Source organism: Pyrus communis, chromosome 8, assembly GCF_041283825.1.
Source record: "Pyrus communis isolate YQ-2024b chromosome 8, ASM4128382v1, whole genome shotgun sequence".
Taxonomy (NCBI): domain Eukaryota; kingdom Viridiplantae; phylum Streptophyta; class Magnoliopsida; order Rosales; family Rosaceae; genus Pyrus; species Pyrus communis.
In genome coordinates this window covers 22,264,918-22,284,717 of record NC_142572.1, presented here as the reverse complement: position 1 = coordinate 22,284,717, position 19,800 = coordinate 22,264,918, and the positions used below count along the sequence as shown (strand labels likewise).

At 34.9% G+C, this 19,800-nt stretch overlaps 2 protein-coding genes and 1 long non-coding RNA gene across 53 annotated transcripts; 1 reads left to right on the top strand and 2 right to left on the bottom strand.

Moving 5' to 3' along the window:
- Positions 1 to 996: 996 nt before the first annotated feature.
- On the bottom strand, positions 997 to 6,800 carry LOC148695368 (uncharacterized). Of its 2 annotated transcripts, XM_088699279.1 has the most exons (3): positions 5,190 to 6,343; positions 3,233 to 4,907; positions 997 to 1,609 (listed from the first exon to the last, which is right to left on the bottom strand). In XM_088699279.1, exons 1-3 carry the CDS (start codon positions 6,315 to 6,317, stop codon positions 1,209 to 1,211), a joined length of 3,204 nt encoding a protein of 1,067 aa, XP_088555405.1. In that variant the 5' UTR covers positions 6,318 to 6,343; the 3' UTR covers positions 997 to 1,208. The 2 variants fall into 2 exon arrangements, with proteins under 2 accessions (XP_088555405.1, XP_088555404.1); XM_088699278.1 differs by having other exon boundaries at positions 3,233 to 6,800.
- On the top strand, positions 1,638 to 8,702 carry LOC148695367 (uncharacterized). Its single transcript, XR_015965775.1, has 3 exons — positions 1,638 to 2,136; positions 2,363 to 2,456; positions 8,154 to 8,702. It is a non-coding gene; the product is annotated as an uncharacterized LOC148695367 (long non-coding RNA).
- A 1,232-nt stretch (positions 8,703 to 9,934) lies between these two features.
- Positions 9,935 to 17,409, bottom strand: LOC148695366 (uncharacterized). 50 transcript variants are annotated; one of them, XR_015965579.1, is made up of 16 exons: positions 16,951 to 17,238; positions 16,355 to 16,416; positions 16,021 to 16,138; positions 15,814 to 15,881; positions 15,007 to 15,064; positions 14,728 to 14,787; positions 14,575 to 14,643; positions 14,094 to 14,167; positions 13,902 to 13,951; positions 13,727 to 13,769; positions 13,543 to 13,636; positions 12,831 to 12,887; positions 12,445 to 12,577; positions 12,215 to 12,304; positions 11,997 to 12,062; positions 9,935 to 11,691 (listed from the first exon to the last, which is right to left on the bottom strand). XR_015965579.1 is itself a non-coding variant. In XM_088698907.1 (15 exons), the coding sequence occupies exons 6-10, from the start codon at positions 14,738 to 14,740 to the stop codon at positions 13,560 to 13,562; spliced, it is 252 nt and encodes an 83-aa protein (XP_088555033.1). In that variant the 5' UTR covers positions 14,741 to 14,787; positions 15,007 to 15,064; positions 15,814 to 15,884; positions 16,021 to 16,138; positions 16,355 to 16,416; positions 16,951 to 17,409; the 3' UTR covers positions 9,935 to 11,691; positions 11,997 to 12,062; positions 12,215 to 12,304; positions 12,445 to 12,577; positions 12,831 to 12,940; positions 13,543 to 13,559. The 50 variants fall into 50 exon arrangements, 1 of the variants encoding a protein (XP_088555033.1); XR_015965560.1 differs by having other exon boundaries at positions 14,575 to 14,787; positions 16,951 to 17,220; XR_015965577.1 differs by lacking the exon at positions 14,575 to 14,643 and having other exon boundaries at positions 15,007 to 15,069; positions 15,814 to 15,884; positions 16,951 to 17,106.
- Positions 17,410 to 19,800: the final 2,391 nt, after the last annotated feature.

The following is a 19,800-nucleotide window of genomic DNA, read 5'->3' as shown; positions in this document are numbered from 1 at the left end:
CCTATTGTTTAATACTATAAGAAAATAATGTATCTACTGTTTTACTTTTAGTATTTTTTGTCGAATATCTACTATTTTATTTTAATGGAGATAGTTTGTCTTGGTTTAATTTTTACGAAATAATTTAGGCATTGTTTAACTTTACCAAAATAATGGAACTACTATTTTAATTTACCTACAAAATAAATTCTATTTGATTCAAAATTAATTTACTTATATTTTACATATAAATATATATAAATTATTTTTAACAAGCATATATGATAACAAACAAAAAATACCTAATGTATGTAATAATCTAGGTAAAATAATTTACCTACAACATAAAATAATATTAATTGGTTCTTGTTGTTTTTATCAAACAATATTATTATTTGATGCAAAATAACTGATTGTACAAAGGATTTTTTTTCCATACGAAAAATGTGCCCATAATACAAGAAAGGTAAAATTTCCATATGGGGTTATTGCTAATCATAATTAGGGTGAGTAATAATATTTATTGACATAATTAGGGTTTTGTGGCATAAGTTGTAAATATGTGATAATAATTGGTTACATATTTGTCTACATGATACTTTATTCGAAATTTGAGTTTTATTTGGATGTTTAATATTAGGTGGGTTTATGATTGAAAAATAGGAGTTTCAAGAGTCTTTTTCTAAAAAACCCTATAAGTTACCCTATATAATATAATATGTTGAAAAAGTTATACTCTAGCAACTTTACCTTGCGGCAGTCCCCAATTGTGTGATGCCCAACATCCTCCTCGAGGGATTTTTTTGTAGAGAGAGTGGTAAGCCTGCCTTGCCACAAGCAATTCATGTGAAGACCTACTGCATGCTACTTAGGCCAGAACCTGATTGCTTTTGGTTGACTTCTTGGTTGCTTTTCTCTATAACTCTACGTCTGTCCGTATACATAAATAGAAATAGTAATATAAGCATGGCCATTGCATTCTCATCTTAGCCAGTCATTACCCCTATGCATGAAAACCAATTCTTTGTTTTATTAACTTCTGTTTCTTCCTCACAAGCGTAAACACAATTTTAACTGAAAAACATTAAGCGTTCTGCATAAAGTGAATAGAGCCCTAGCAAACTAGTGCATAACAATAAATTACAATATAGAAAACATCTACAAAGAATCTTTCTTCTAAAAGAAAGACTCGAAATTTATTTATCGGAAACAAGCACACTCTTTACTTCTCAGGCCGTCAAAGGATCTAGAGCAAGCAATTCACCGCAGGTTATCATATGTATTGGCTTCGACAAATGCAACTTTTGAGTTGAGAGGAATTGAGAAACTCGTCTCATCGTAGGGCGAGAATGCGGACTGAGATTCAAGCATGAAAACGCAATCTTCATAAGAGAGAGTACTTCCCCTGCTTCTTGATGCGTTGGAGGCAAAATGCGTTGGTCCATAACATCCACAACTGACATTTGATGGGGTGGTAATGTTGATGCTAATGACGACGTGGACGAAGAAGGCATTGATAAGAATGATGAGAAAAAATCACCAGGATGTCTTCCCATGATTGTTTCCATAGCAACCACTCCAAAGCTATAAACATCGCATTTTTCGTTCACTTCCATGGTATATGCAAGTTCTGCTCAGAATAAGACCATAGCAATATTGGGACTATTACTTTGTATATATAATACCTAAACCGAAGATAAAGAGTGAAAAAATTGAACAAAACTAATTTACAACTAACTTTTAACAAAAACTAGATGATAATAGAGCTGGCAAAGTGGACCCTGCTAACCCGACTCAATTTTCTTGCAAAATTTTAATTAAATGGGAAAGACTTAACAAGCTCAATTAAAATTACAGTTGGCTTCGAGTAATCCCAAAAAACCCATAATCATAAATCACCCATTAAGGAGGGTTAGTTTTGTAATTTTGGAAATCCTATATGAGAGGTACAGTCTGCAATCTCTCTCTTACTCCACCGACTCACTGCCCTATTCTCTCACTCTGCCCTCTTACGATCTTACTCTGCCACTCCGCCCCCTCCCCTCTCACAATCTCTCACTTCGGCATTCGGCCCTCCGTCCTCTCACAATTTCTCACACTCTCTCTCATTTCAGAACAATATGAAGCAGCTCGCGCTCTCTTCGCGTTGAATCAATGGTAGTCATCTAGAGGTGGTTTTACTTTGTCTTTCTTGTTGGGTTAGTGGACTATTAGCTTAATTTGGGTAATGAAGGTTTCATTTTGGCTTAATTTCGATTTTCAACTATAGTTGAATATTGGGTTTTAGGGATTTCTTATTAATACGAACTATTAGCTTGCTAAAAGTTGCTCATAGATGCATCAGAATAAAATTTTCATATTGCCTTTCAACTTTATGTGTAAGGAGAAATACTGTGAAGGAATTGAAGAATGTTGGTGGTACCTTGTCATCATTCAAATCCAATGAATCAGACCTTGGGTCAAGCTAAACTTTTGAGGTAATTTTAATGTTTGTTGTTGATGTTTTTGTACTTTTTATATGCATCTATATTGTATGTTGGTATATGATCGGAGGAATATCGATAAACGTTACAAAAAGGGCTCAATTTTAAGTACAAAATCTGAATTACGTAAAAATCTTGATGAAGAAAAACTTGAGAGAAAACAAGAGTTAGATATTCTTTCTCGGTGGAAAATAGAACAATTTCATTATCCTGTCATTTCTCGTTTGACTTGTGATGCATTAACAATTCTTGTTTCTACTGTCACCTCAGAATCAATATTTAGATTGGTGCTAGAGTGATCGATCAATATCATAGTTGTTTATTGCCTAAAATTGTACGTGCATTGTTATGTACTAGAGATTGGCTTTTTGGCAAAAGAGGTAAATCTTACATGGTATTTGTATTCTTACTACAGTTTTCATGTTTGTTGCATGTTGTTTTAATTAGTTAGTTTTTAGTATTTCATTAACAAATGATTGGTATTACTTATTAAATTAGATGCTTTGTATGGTTTGCAAGTTTATAATTGATTTTTTTTTTTTTACAGTTTATTTTTATGTTTTAGCTTTAAGGAAAGAGAATGCTGACTTGGAAGAACATACAATAAACCCAAGTATGGCCTATACTTTATGTGAATGTTCTCTTCAAAATCAAAGCATGTAACATGGTATGTTTAGTCCATCCTAATGTTGAAAAGAAATAAATTTGGCCAAAAAATTAATCATAAACAACACTAAATTAATAAGGTTAAAAGGAAGAAAACATGTTACCTGGTGCAACATACCCATATGTGCCTGCAACGGTAGTCCAAGTTGTTGAGTCTGGATTCAAAAACTTAGCAGTGCCAAAGTCTGAAATAGAGGCCTCATATTTAGAATCCAACAAAATATTCTTGGTTGATATGTCCCGGTGCACAATTGGTGGCAAGCAATCGTGGTGCATGTATGCCAAGGCATGAGCTACACCGTTAACAATATTAACCCTTTTTCTCCACCCTACTTCTTTAGCTTCTTCATCTTTGCTCAAAATTGCAGCCAAGCTACCTCTTTCAACAAACTCGTACACCAAGAATGAGTGTCGATGGTGTGAACAGAAACCATAAAGCTTCACAATATTCCGGTGTCTTATCTCTGTTAGTGCCCTTATTTCATTCAAGAATGCTGTCTCCAAATTCTGCTTGCCATCCCACAATTGATGTAGTTTTTTCACAGCCACTATGCTGTCACTTGACAAATTTGCTTTGTAGACGCTTCCTTGTCCTCCACTCCCAATGCAATATGTGGAATCAAAATTTTCTGTCGCCCTTATGATTTCCTCATACATTGACTTTCCATCAAAATTTAAAACTGAAAACGATATTTCTTCATGCAAGTTTTTTTCTACTTTTTCTAAACCTTTCTTTTTTCTTTGCACTACGAATTTAATTGTAAAGAAAGCAGAAAGAAGTAAAATTGCTGCTATAAAGGAGAATGTGATTCCAAATACCCATTTGTGGTCCTTTCTTGGGCCAATTGTGCAAGATTGCAAACCTTCAACGTTGCCGCACAGTCCTTTGTTTCCTTGTAAAGCTTCTGGCAGAGCTTGTTGAAATGCTCTGTTGTTGGGAAGGGGACCTTCCAGTTCATTGTAAGATACATCCACATATGACAAGCCATGCATGCCTTCAAAACTTGATGGTATGAAACCAGAAAGATTGTTGTGAGAAAGATTGAGCGTTTCCAGACTCTCCATATTACTGATTTCAGCGGGTATGCTACCTTCAAGTGAGTTGTGACTTAAATCAAGTTCGTTCAACTGAACTAACTTTTCCAACTTCAATGGAATTCCTTGGGAAAATTGATTGTTGCTCAAATTTAGATGGTACAGTTTGAGAAGGTCGCCTAATGTGCTCGCAATTGACCCATTTAATTTGTTTGATGACAAGTCAAGATATTCAAGATCAACGAGTAATCCAAATTCCGAAGGTATACAGCTTGAAAGTTGATTTCCATTTAGCATCAACTTCTGCAAAGAAGTCATTCTCCCGAACTCCTTCGGAATGGCCCCAACTAAGTGATTTGAAGAAAGGTCGAGTTTATGGATTTTGTCAGCATTGACAATCTCGGGTGGTATGCTACCGGTAAGGTTGTTTCCCACAATTAGTAAGGTTTCTAATTGTGTGCATTGTCCCCATTTTTGTGAAATTTCACCATAAAACTTATTGTGACTCATATCTATGAAATCAAGATTTGGATAAACACCAAAGTCTTTTGATATATTGCCTGTGAATTGGTTCCCTTCAAGATGAACTCTAACTAAGCTCTTGCATGTTTTCAAGCTTTTGGGGATTGGACCTGTCAAATGATTATCGTACACTGAAAGGTTTTGGAGTTGTCCACAACAGCAAATATTTTGGGGCAAATAACCTATTAATTGGTTACTATGCAAGTGCAGTACAACCAACTTCTTCAAATTCTTTATCTCTGGGGGGATTGAACCGCTGAGCTGATTTTTAAACAATATTAGGACCACAAGAGATTTCAAATTCCCTATCTCTTTAGGAATAGTACCAGAAAGATTATTACCAAAGAGACAGAGAGTGGAAAGGTTTGTGAGCTGACCTAGGGATGTTGGGATTGAACCAGAAAGATTATTATCATAGAGATAGAGAGTGGAAAGGTTTGTGAGCTGACCTAGGGATGTTGGGATTGAACCGCTGAGCTGATTTTCAGACAATCCTAGGTCCACAAGAGATTTCAAATTCCCTATCTCTTTAGGAATAGTGCCAGAAAGATTATTATCATAGAGATAGAGAGTGGAAAGGTTTGTGAGCTGACCTAGGGATGTTGGGATTGAACCGCTGAGCTGATTTTCAGACAATCCTAGGTCCACAAGAGATTTCAAATTCCCTATATCTTTAGGAATAGTGCCAGAAAGATTATTACTATACAGATAAAGGGTGGAAAGGTTTGTGAGCTGACCTAGGGATGTTGGGATTGAACCGCTGAGCTGATTCTCAAACAAACCTAGGTCCACAAGTGATTTCAAATTCCCTATCTCTTTAGGAATAGTGCCAGAAAGATTATTACTATAGAGAAAGAGAGTGGAAAGGTTTGTGAGCTGACCTAGGGATGTTGGGATTGAACCGTTCAGCTGGTTCTTAGACAATGCTAGGTACACAAGAGATTTCAAATTCCCTATCTCTTTAGGAATAGTGCCAGAAAGATTATTATTATTTAGATAAAGAGCGGAAAGGTTTATGAGCTGACCTAGGGATGTTGGGATTGAACCTTTGAGCTGGTTATAAGACAATTCTAGGCCCACAAGAGATTTCAATTTCCCTATCTCTTTTGGAATTGTGCTAGAAAGATTATTACGGTAGAGATAAAGAAGGGTAATGTTTTTGAGATCACCGAGGGATGTTGGGATTGAACCACTTAGCCAATTGTTAGAAAGATCAAGAGAGATGAGTTTGGAGAGGGAACTGATCTGAGCTGGAATGACATCAAAGAAATTATTGTGGCTGAGATCGAGGTATTGAAGATTGGGGAAAGACAAGAATGGAAACTCATGTAGCGTACCTTGTATCCCGAAATTGGTAAGGTTTATCACACTGACACTTCCAATAGCATTGCATGAAATACCAGTCCAGAAGCATGGGGCTGCTTTTGTATAAGCGGGTACGTAAGTCCACAAGGTGAGATTTTGCAGGCGGGTATGGTTTTGAAAGGTGGCTTTCCATTTGAGAAGCGCTTCTGCTTCCATGGTAGAAGTAGTAGAAGCAAAAGCAGAGCAACTTGGTGGTGAAAGAAGTTTTACGAACAAGACAAGGCAACAAGCCAAAAGGCAGAGTTTATGAAAATCTAAAGATGTCATGGCCGCTAGTGTTTAATTTCGTGTACATATTAGACTCTACTCCTAGGGCTTATTTATAATGGCATCCATGAGCTATTGTAATTAATTCAATTCAATAGGGGAGAAGAAAGATACAAGACTTGCAAAATGTTTTGTACGTACAAGATAAGTCAAAGTCTTTGTCCCAAATGCATGTAATTGTATGGGGCCCACCCCTCTCCTTCTAACACTTGTTTCCTATAATATACAATGAACTTGGTCCCAAATGTGTGTAATTGTCAATCCTCAGCCCTGCCCTCTTGTTCACATCTCATTTATTTCTGTTTAAAGTTATTACGTTTGGTGTCGTAAGTTCAAACTTATCAAATAAAAGAAAATTTGGGAAATGCTAGTGGACTTTATGTTTTATCTCTTTGGGGCAATCATCTAAAGATTATTAAGAATTAGTTGTAACACGTAATATGTAGTGATATTTATCTTTTTATTTATAAACAAAAGGTATTGTGTTCAACTTTTACAAGCATTAATAATTTTGAAAACTTAATTATGGCTAATTTGGGGTTGCTCAAATTTTTTAAAAGCAACTTTCTTTAAAAAGTTGGGTCCTTAATTGTGTTTGGTAAATCAAAAATAAATTTTTTTTTTTTTTCTCTCCAAATCATTGGTCTAAAACAGCTGAAAACAGAAGCAACTTTACACATGCTTCTCAAAAAAGCGTTTTTTTTTTCTTTTTTTTTCCAAAGAACGCAGGCGAACAATACCAATTAATGAAACTTTCATATTGGCAATCCTACCCGATCTTTTTTTTTTTTTTTTTTTTTTTTTTTTTTTTTTTTTTTTCTAAAAGCACTTTTAACACTATAACTAGTAACTATGCCAACAACCAAGACCACAAAATCTTAAGTTCACATGACATATTCAACACCTAGCCTACCTAGCTTACAACTCTTCTCCCTTTTCCATATTTTAATGGATACAAGAGAAAGCATGCACAATTGCATGCAATCCCACAAGGTCAAGACCTGCTTCCAACTTTGCTCGTGGCAGTCATCATGTCTTCTCTTGAACGAAAACTTCCACGCCACGACCGAAGGCAAACACAAAGTCACAAATGGCTGCTGTCATTTTCTTGTAGCATTCACAAAGTTACACATACAAAATTGTTGCTAACACATAATTAATCCCTAATTTATGAGTCAATCACAACACAACCATGCGAATTTGAGTTTAAATTTCAAAACAACACCAAAGCTTCAATTAAAAAAAACGTAAAAACAACATTATCATTCATTATCCAATTGAAAACCAACAAACTTCAAATATAGTCATCGCAAAACTTAGTCTTAATTTTTAGTTGATCTTTATACTCTACATTCTATAATGTCTCACTTTACAGCCTTTACTCTTCTTAAGACGTGTTTTGGATGTAAACGGAATTTGTCAATGAAGAAACATCCCTGAAACCGATATCATGCCCTCTCACCATTAAGAAAGTTACTAGACACAGACATTAAAGGTGACAAAGTCCCCTCCAAGAGAAAATGATCCTCGCCGGATCTTTTTTCCTGGGGATTATAAGGATCCCGTGATCGTGACCGTTCATTGTACATCGTACGGTCATAAATCATTTCAAAAATTAAAAATTAAAAATAAATATAAATAGTACCTAACGAAAACTGACCGCATGATGTACGATGAACAGTTACGATCATGGGATCCCTATTATCCCAAGGAAAAGGATCCAGCGAGGATCCTTGATGAGTCCATATTATGGCATATATTTTACCCTATTCTTAGTTATAGTTTATTGGTTATTTTAGTGGAATTTTGATATTTTGTTATATAATTTCAATGTAGGACATTCGACTTTCTCTGAAGAAAAAAGTGATCAAACGGACGAATTTTGGAGTGATTCCTTCGTGAATCTTTCAATATGATTGTATCAAAATTGAAAATTTTTCTATCAAGCCGTTTGACCGTGGCGATGAAATAAAGGCCCAATGTGCAGCTTTCTCGAATTGACGTTTTTGGACGTTTGGGTATTTTGGAGGTCAAGATGGCATATTTTGAGGAATATTCCTTTTGAGGATTTGTTAGAGACATCTCAAGCTTTAAAAAGAGATCTTTTGGGACCAAATCAAAGTTGGTTTGGTCGGTCAAAAGTCTGATTTTCTGAGAAGTCAGAATTTTAGTTTAAATAGGAAACATTTTGTTTCCTAGTTATCTTATTCTATTATGTTTCTTAGTTTTTAGAAGATCTTTTCTAAGTAGGATTTTATTTTGTAGTAGTATAAATAAGGTTTTTTAGCCATTAGGAAATAATTCATCAATTTGGGGGAACAAAGACATCAATTTGGAAAACTTAGCTAGGTTTTGATGATTTGTATTTCAAGGTGTTTTCTATTATTTTTCTATTTTGATAAAATTGCTTTTGTTTTATGGTTGTTCGTAATTAATTTCCGTTTGCTAGGGCGATGCCTTGAGACTTAGCATGAAAATGTAGTCTTTATTTAATTGCATATGATATTATACATGCATACTTTGAATTATTAATCAATATGTTTAAACTGTCATTATATCTTAATGCTTAGCTACCATTAGGATGCAATTCAGTCGGAATGCCACCTGAGGATTGAGTATTGCTTCTTGTGATTAATGGTTGTAACTTCACCTAAGGCGAATGTCACATCTTAGGGGTTGCATGGTTTTTCAAAAGGTTTTCACAAAGCGTGATGAGTCATGCATGCTTATATTTGATCTGAATGCCACAAGTAGAATATGCATAAGAAAAACCTAACCTTTAAAGTTGCATGTGTAATTCATAAGTAATTAGTAAAACTACATAAGATTGTTAAGTGGACGGCGTAACCTTAGTGCTCAAATTTATTTTCAAAACTATTTTCTTTTGTTTTCTTTACTTTGCCAATTTATTTGTTTGTTTTTAATGTAATTCGTTTTTAATATTCTGGGTCATAAAATCAACATTTTCAAAACGTTTAAATAGTTAATTAAGAATTAGTTTAAACATAAATTATTTATTCAATCTTTGTGGAAACAATCTTGCTTGAGTTGTTATACTATGATAACCTTGTACTTTTGCGAATCTTTTTAAGTATTTTTATCCCTACTTTTGCAGGTTGTAAAAATCTCTATCAATCCTTTTCCCCCTCCAAAATAAGATTTCATAATTACACTGAGACTAGTCCCCTCCAAGATAAGATTTCATAATTACACTGAGACTTTAGACTTGAATTTGATTGAATTTGAAAGCAGAGAGAGATGGAAGTAGAGAGATTACAAGTGGTAAAAATCTCTATCAATCCTTTTCCCCGTCCAAAATAAGATTTCATAATTACACTGAGACTAGTCCCCTCTAAGATAAGATTTCATAATTACACTGAGACTTTAGACTTGAATTTGATTGAATTTGAAAGTAGAGAGATTACAGGTGGTAAAAATCTCTATCAATCCTTTTCCCTCTCCAAAATAAGATTTCATAATTACATTGAGACTAGTCCCCTCCAAGATAAGATTTCATAATTACACTGAGACTTTAGACTTGAATTTGATTGAATTTGAAAGCAGAGAGAGATGGAAGTAGAGAGATTAGGAAGAGTAGTGTGTGTAACAGGAAGAGATTAGGAAGAGTAGTGTAGATTTCACAATTACACTGACTTTATAGATAAACAGTGTCAACCCAAAACTGGGTTTTAGTATATATAATTTACCATTACACTTACCTGCTTTTTTCACAGCTATTTATTCTCACAATATATCAGAAGCAGTTTTGGAAAAAATAAAAAATAAAAATACAGCAACCTCCAGCTCCGTGACAGTAGGAGGGCCCTGAAAGGGAATAATAGCTAGGTCATCAATTAGCATCTCTTCAGAGTCAACGCCCTCATTCAAATCAGGCAAATCAATTCTGCCGTTATTGCTCATACGTTCTTGATCCCACCACCACCACCCACACCCCCACCCCCCCCCCCCCCCCCCCCCCGCCCCGGCGTGAACACCGCCGCTCGACCCATCAACCTATTCATCTCCGTCCCCAAAAACTGAACCACAGAGGAGACCGTATCATCCTCATCCTATACGTCCATTGGGGCTTTCATAGACCACCCTTGTGAAGGATCCAAACCAAACCGTGTACCTTGAGGTCTACGGTAATTGGCATCAAGTAAGTCGTTCCGGAACCAGCGACCATAGGGTTTCAATAAATCATCATCGTTCTTCCCTTTAAACAGCCTACATTGTTCTTCCGTATGACCAACTATCCCACATAAAATAACAAGTTACTAGGAGCTTCTCATAACAGAAGATCAACACTCACCATGGAACCCTCAATATAAAGTAGCAAACTACGTCTAAAGGGTTTCGTAATATCCAAAGCCACATGGATACGCAGCAACCTACCCTCATTCTCTCCCTTCCTACTTTGATCAGTAAGAATAGGTTCACCTAACTGGTTCCCAATAAATTGTCCCATGTGTCGAGTCATATACGCAAGAGGCAAACCCTTAATTTGAACCCAAAATTCCTGTGCATAGTAGCCAGGGTATCTGTCTCTGCCAAGATCAGTAATGCACCATCATACAGCCAAGGGCCGCCCTTAAACACCATCGCTTGCTCGCTCTTATTCTCGAAAACAAACGAGAACAGATGATCATCCAAATCTACAATCATAACTTTGGCCTTTGGTCGCCATAGATGCATAATGCGTCGCTTGAACCTCTCCTTCACAACTGGCTTACGAGAGAGAACTTTCCCAACTAATAAAACTTTAGTCGTTCTAAGGATTGAACCTTCCTTAGCATCAACCACTACCACCCTCTGCTCCTCGGTGGTAAGCGCCAGCCTTGCTGCAAAAGTCTCCACCATGTCTTCCATTATCCTCTGCACAAACTGCACGCTATGTTTGAAAAGCCAACAACACTTTTCACCAACAAACTGGAATTTGCAGACCCACATCCACTTATCAGCACTAGGCTAACAGTTCCATCAGAGAGCACGATCCCCCGAGACACAAACCAACTCGACACTAGCCGCCGAAATAACCCCGTCGTCGCTTTCCTAGAGAAACCTAAGAAAAACCGAGGAAGCCCTAGAGAGCATCACCTTATTATTATAATTACACTCTTTTGTTAATAGCTAATTACAACCCTGCCTTTAGATTTCCAAACTTTCTATTTGTTTTTCTGTTAAAAATTTATCACGTGCCATGCACATGAACAAAAAATATATCATCCTCATCTCTCTCACCATAGCGTTTCATGTTGAGAGTTGTCTCACATCAGTGAGGCACAAGATTTGTTATGTGCTTATATAGTCTTGAGCTAGTTCCCATTCCCTGAGTTGTTGGCTCCATGTCTTACTGTAACTTCCCCAAATTGCCCTGCTACGGAGAAAGGAGAAATTCAGGAAAAGTCGAACCCGAGATCGACCTGCTAGTCTCAATTTGCAAGATCAGCCGTAGATTCAAATGGCAAGATCATCACTACACCAACTCTCAATCTCTCCAATCAATATTACGGTGTACGTCTCTCTCTAGATTTCCAAATTTTGACTGTTTCCTATAAATAGGCTAGACTAGTAATAATGCCCGCGCGTTGCCGCGTGTTTAAAAAATGTATAAAATATATGTGCATTCATGTTAGGTGTATTATTTACAATTGTATTTATACACATAATAATTTGTACCTGAAAGTTATATTGACTGTCGCTTCCCAATTTTTTTGTTTTATTTGTGATGATGTACATGCTTCTCTGTTATGATTTGAGAAAATAGAAGCTGTTAGTACAAATAAATAAGAATGTTAAAGAAGAAGAACGATTTTTATAATTGGTAAAGAAATTGGGTAATTTTTGCAGTTTTTAAATAAATTTAATAATATACTACAAAGAAAACTGCAAGGTACCTATTATTTCGATCAGCAATCTTCTCCAATAGTAACACTGGATGATGGCATAAACTGTCATAGCCTTCAAAAATGACAATTGGCAAAAACCTGTTTACATCGGATTAATGACATTCACAGGATAAAACCTGTTATTATTGTTCTAATATTATTGTATAAAAAATAAAAATAAAAAAAATAAAAACATAAAAAAACATTGATTGCTTTCTTTGTAAATTGAATTTACATACCATATGAGAGGTTAATCTAGCTTTGATCTAGATTTGTAGTACATGCTGAAGTTTTCAATCATTGACGGTGATGGTATACAGTTGATTGACTCGTTTCGGATGAAGACAACTGTAAACATTTCTGAGCCAAAAGCTGTTGTGGAGTTTGTTAGAGAATTAGGCAATATATGTAAAAACTGAGAATTGTTCCAAGTGATGAACTATGGATATAAAGGAGTTTTATTTTATAGTGGAAAACAATAGAAAACAATAAAAGAAAATCTTACAAATTCGTTTGAATTTCCTATACCATATGTTACTGGGTTTTCAATTTTAGACACCAATGTGCCTATCATATTTGCAGCATGAAACCAACATTAACAAATAACAAAAGGTTGAGTGTTTACCTGCCAATCTAGCAATAGGAACGAACACTATAGCTCCAATTCAAAGGTCAAACCTTTCTGTAAATAAACCAATCTATGTTTCACCAATTTATTCCATCTCACCACGAAAACTGAGCAAACACAAACCCACATTACAAAATTAACATTTAAAAGAAAATGGAGCTCGTCTTCTTGGAAATTTAAGCACCAATGCATAAAATTGTCCACTAATTCTTAGTTCTTCTATGCATCGCGGGATCATATGCTAACTTGCAATTGACGTTATAATTTGTGAATTTTATGTAAACGACCCTTAAGTTTATATCTTGACAGTTAAGACATAAGAAAAGCTAAAATATATTTACTCTGATTGATCAAATTACTTAGTCTAATTCCCAAAATATGTAATGTACAACATGGTCATCTTTACACATGTATTATGGAACAAACCAAAACCAAATTAAGGAATTTTAATTTAAAAACAAAGGTAAAACATAAGGTACAAATTACACTAAAGTATGGACATTGCATCCAAAAATAGAATGGATCATTTACTGTCAAGTTAATATTGTAATCTCTTATTACATTATTAAGGTCTTCTTCGTACTGTAAAGATAATAAACAAAGTTTAAGTCCACTAATCTTGAGGCCAAATAAGAAATAATATCATAATTATAAAAAACTAAAATAGCTGACAAATAATTTGATCAAAGTGAACAGAAGATGAGCTTACAATGCTATACGCTACGATCAATGAAAATTTGATACAATGCCACGTGGAAATTCCTTAGCCCATCTACTGAAGACTAAATGTGTGAAAAAATAGGCTGCAAAAGAAGAGTAAATGAAGCATAAGTTGAAAAAGAATATTTGGTCACAAATGACCTTACTGTTAAAAGTAAATTATAAGAACTTACCATGGGTATTGATAGAAGCAGAAGACTGTTCACAAAGATTTATCTATTACCAAAGAATTAGTGAAACACATGACTAACATATTCCTATCAACCCAAGTCTTTATACAACTAAAAAAAGTTGGGAACATTTAATCATAAACTGGAAGAAGAATTCATTTGGTGCTTTGATTCAAACCTGGCTGAAATCTTCGAGTCTTCTTACGATTTCAAACGTCTCCAAACCACCTGGTGTTTCAAAAAAACATCAAGCCCAATAAATACTACTCACACAACAAAAATTAATAAATATAAAAACCGATTTTGTTCAAATCAACACAAAAAACCAAAAACTCATAGGAGCTTCCTTCTGAGAATCTCAAACTCTAACCATTTCAAAAAAAGTTCTTCGCATTTCCTCAAATACGTGCTAAACTCTCTCCTGCTCAAAATCCAAATGAGTACCTAAGATATACAGAACCACATTTAAGTTAAAGCTATACTGCACTAAATGACATTCAAAACCACAATACACCAAAACAAAGATGAATTCAACACCTTGAATGTGTAATATTCATATCTAAATCTAATTTGAAACATAATTTTCGCCCTTAAAAAATTTTTCAACAAAAGAACAATCAATTTAGGAAAGCAACTACAATGCAACTGAAGAGCTGTTCGACTTAGCTCCATTTAGTATGGCCAAAAGCTTGAAAAACAGCTTAGAAGCACAATTCCAAATATTACCAAAAGCAAGCATCTTTGGGGTAAAGAGCCTACTCTCCCAAACAGAGCTTTAAGTTCATGCCACTTGATTCGAATTAATTTATCACTAATATAAGTTCTAAAATGGTAAAAATGAGGAAATACACCTATCACCCTGTTCACTGTGATCTTTGAAATCCAAGTTCCACTACATAACCCTCTGCATAGCTGTGTAACTTCCAGTGATGAACACGGTTTCAGAATATATAAACTTCAGAACTTAAATCATTCTATAAAATAGAATAAAAAGGATGATTTACACTTGTAAGGCATGCTCCAATGTTGATATAAAGTTGAGTCAGTTGATTTGTGACCACCAACTGTAAACGAAAAATGTAAATGCTAAGTTAGTTTACATGTTTAAATCGTTTGGTAAATGCTAAGTTATATTATTATGTATGATGGCATGCCAAAGACCAAATAAAAAAAAATAACAGTAAAGAGTTAAAACTCAAAGTTGAAATACCACCTTCAATGTACCATCATATGCCAGCATTTAAAGTTGAATTGTTAAAATTTAAATCCTATGATCAACTCACCTTTCTTAATCTTTTCTGGAGGAATAAACAGAACGTTTCTTGTACTCTTCTTTAACCACTGCACTAAAAAAATATACTAATGTTTAAATATTAAAATTGAAGATCTTAAATTCACAAGTCATAAACTTAAAAGCTAGTTAAAATAAACATCCATCACAACAATAGCACGGAAATTAAGTTGTTTTATTTCTGAACATTTTTTGGCAATCAAACGGAGGAAATCTGTGTTAAACTAAACAGGCAATGGTTGTTAAATGTGGTTCTTTAAATTTATAATTTTTTAACATGTGAGTTGATCCGTACTTTTTAATTTGGTTTGGAAATGGGGTAAGATCATTTTGGTTTAAAACAATTGTTAGCATGTTATGGTGGAATATATTATACCAAGGATTAAACAAATAGTTGTCATTTATTTCTTGCAATGCATTCACTGTTAATGAATAGTGACATCAAATTGATAAGTTTGTAGCTACATAGGAAAAAAGACTAATAGGTATTATGCACATAAGTAAGCAACCAAAACCTCTTTCCACATCAACTAATCAATAGCTTGAACTGTATAAAAAATAATAATAATAATTGATTCGAAAACCTCTGTAACTATTGTAATTTTCACTTTCTATCTCATTCTTTTGATCAATATCATCTGAATCAGTGTAATTTCATCAAATTCTGATCCATATGATCACTTGTGTGCCTATAAACTAATCGACTCTTGACAGCAGCACAAAAAAAATACTTGGAAAAACGAAGTTGTGTGCCTAAAGGCTTCGTTTTAAAAGACAGAGAAGGGCATAAGAACTTTACCTTAGGAATTTTTCCAACTCTGCTCAACCTTTTTACCCACCCTACAAAATACTTCAAATCCGATCCACCTGCTAAAACATACCCAAAAAAAAATAAAAAATTAGCAAACTAATAAACGTAATTATATATGATCATTTCACCACATATTTCAAATTAATTGGTGAAAAAATTAATTAATTAAAATGAGTTTAAAATAAATATAAAAACCAATAATAATTGTGATTGTCCATTTTCTGCTCCCTGGGCTTTCCAATTGGAGTTCAAGATAAAAAAAAAACTATTCAATTTCTGAGACCAGCGAACAAAACCAAGCAAACACCGCCACCTGCAACAGAAACAACATAGTAAAACAGAGTTTTAGAGAGAAAAAAAAAAAAAACAGAGGACTTTAATTTTACATCGATCGAGCAATCGATCTAGACGAAAACCCTAAATCTCGAAGACCAAGATTTCCTAAAACGAAAATTCGAATTAGATGGAACAGCCACACACAAATCATCGAAAAAAAAGAAGAAAAGTTTTGAAGAAAAAACTCAGAGACCTTAATCAGAAGGGGTTTGCAAGGTTGTACACAAAAACCCTAAAATTCGCACACCAATTTTCCTGAAACAAAAAAACCCAATCAGATCAAACATTCACACTGAAAACACCAAAAAATAAAAAGAAAGGAAACAATCAGTGCAAAACGCAAAGACTTTAACTTTACAGCGATCGATCTGCAAATTCATCTAATGGTCAAGCAGTAGATATCAAACACTTAAATGTCATGAAACCAAACCAAATTTTGTTCAAGCAAAATCTAAACACTTCAATTCAATCTGAAATCGAAAACGAATACTTCAATCTTACAAAAGCTGCACAGAGAAAAGGAAAAAAAAAAAAAAAAAAAGACAAAAGAAAGTCTCACAAAGGGGCATAAAGACAGCAAAGTTGCAATAGAAAAAGGAAAAATGCTCAATCAAACCATTGGATGACATTTTCTCAGGCACCAAAAAAATAACCCACAAACTCAAACTACAAAAATCCAATCTAAAACACCAAATCACATATTCGGATGCATAAAAAGATAAATTAACAAATAAAAAATGAAATCAAATTTAAAAACACATTAAAAGCTGAGATCGATGAAGACCGTACCTTGAAAAGGGTAAACACACAAAACTCTTCGAGTCCGATCCCAATTCCGCCGTCGAGAAAAAAAGGACAAAAGATTTGAGAGCAAGAGAGACGACGATGGAGAGCAACAAAAGCATACATCTGTGAAGGAAAGGAGCCCAAACAGAAGAAAATATCTAGAACACCCAGGCAAAGGATACGATTGAACGATGACCGACGCGTGGCAAACATGGGCAAAAGCGTCATCTCACTGTACCAAGCAGGTAAGACCACGGGAAACAAAGTAGACACTAAGGGGCATTTAAGCCATTACACTGCTCGTGAACAGTGTTTTTCACCGGGTTTTAGTATATATAAAATTTTCTAGTTGGTACCCTTTGTTTCTTGCTTTCATCAATGAGCAAGATAGAGATTTGGGGAGGATTCGGGGTCGCCTGCTGTAAAGTTTGGTTTGAGTGACTGGGAAGCCAATCTGGGGAAAATGTTTGGGATGGATTGTGAGGAAATTGAGAGATTTTATAGAATTTGTGCTAAATTGAAGTGAAAGGAAGAAGGTGGTGGCAAGATTGGTGTCAATATGACCCCTTTACCCTCATTCGTGGAGCATGTGATTGGAACATGATCAATTTTAACTGAAACAAATAAGAAAAGTTTAAAATCTAAGGGCCTGGTGGCAATTGACTATTAAAAAAAGTTCAAGAGGTTAATTGGTATTTTTATTGCATTAGTTCATTGAATAAAAGTTCGAGGGGAAAATTAACACATACCTCTTCTCAATTACCATACTCTATAAGTTTATTGCATAATCAGTTTCTCGGCCCATTCTAAACAATGTCAAGTGTATTGAAATCAAATGGAATTTTTCTCTCAAATGATTTGATTATTAAGATTCTCAAACGTGTTAAGTTTAGCCATGGAAACTCTATTTGGACGGTACAATGGGATTTTATCACAATAAATTTTGGGATGCATTCATAATATGTACACACACACACATATAGGCCCTATGCAAATGAATCTCCATTCTTTTTAAAAAAATGGAGATTAAATGTGGGGCTCACTTCACATCGAGCCTCAACGATTTAAATTGTTTATTTTGTAAGTCTCGATTCATAGATCATCCTTACAATAATCAATTCAATTTGAAACCATTTGCCTATTTTATTATATAACAAAGTAATCGTTAATTTCTTTAAACCTAATTAGATGTCTTAAACATTTTCGATTTCATTAATTTTGATTAAGAACATATAAATTTTGAGATATTCACTTCATTATCAAATACTCAACATCCCTCAAATATATCGCATTGGAACAATGTTCTGGGACGATAATGTTTTGCATCATTGTTTGCTAAATTGAGTTGTCATGAGAGCGCATATATGCTAAAACTAAAGCAGAGATATATAGATGTGTAAACTGTATCCCCTTTTTTTTCTCTATCTGGGGATTTGTTTTGTTGCATCAGGTTATTGGACAAATGAGAGTTCTGATGGCGGATGATTCAATCAACATGAACATGCCCAATAATTCCTTCGTGCTTGACGTTGATTCCAGGTAATATAATATCAGCCTCTACTCACATACAATCTCCAACACTACCAGACCTGAGTTACACACTAAAAATGGCTTGCATAATTGATTTGCAGCATACCTTTTTCGATGGAAGAAATGTGCACATCCTTCATTGATATCAACCTATCTGATGTGGATCCACGGGCCATCATCCACCAAAGATTTGACTTCCACGTCCTGTTGCAACAAACAGATGAGGCTACTTGAACTAATCAGTGCATGAGTGTTCAGATAAATATGTATTGAATTTTTCCCTTCTATATTCACACCATCAACAGTTGGAATTTGGGAATGACAGTGCTACTTTCGATTTTCCTAGAGTGCCCAAGCTCATTACAACAAAAATGGTTGCAGATAACATTCAATTTTTCCTGAACCGCAGAATTCAGTTACACCCTCACCACTCAGAGCAGATATGCAAATCACATCATCTCTCCTTTCTGCTTCCAACTTTATCCTTTCAGGATCGCTAAACTTAATCAACCTGCAAAAAAAGTAGCCGTGTGTCATCAATCTTGTGTATACGCTTCACAAATGAAATCCAGTCCATGATCATCGGTATTTAAAAAAGAAGACCCATGCACACTCCATGCAAATAAAAGAACAACCAACAACACACAACTCACCGATATGATGATTAATATTAATCCCTCATTCACAACATTGGATTAAGTAACCGAGCCATCAGGGAAATTCGCCCTACCTTGTTCCACACCATGAACTTTGGAATTGCAGACACGTGTATCTGTTGCTCAGCTAGTGGATGACTGAAGTCGATATCAACATATCTAATAAGATTCCAATGTCCACCATCGCGAATGCATCGTTTAAAGGTTTCCAAAATTGTACCTGATATCCACCACATGCACCAATAATGAGGACTCTGATATCTCCTCCAGTGTTGCTCCGAAGGCAGCAAACTGTAAGATGCAGTTAGTGGAAAGAAGTGCAAGACATAATCAGCTTGACTGACATTCGACTGACATTCGTCAAAACATTTTTCTTGCAATACAGTTGAAAATGAACAATAGGAGACGGAGAAATTAATCTGCGCGGTAGCAGCTTCATGAATAAATTGTGCAAGCATTTTACCACTGTAGTTGGTAACTTCTGAATGAAACCAACAGTATCTGTGAGAAGAAACTCTTTCCCATGCTTCGTCCGGAAGAAAACGAAACACGCATATGTCTTACAACTAAATGGAAGGAAAATAGCACAAACTAGCATTACAGACATATTATAACTCCTCCTTGAGAACACCAATCTAGCATTACCGACATATTTACAAACGAATCG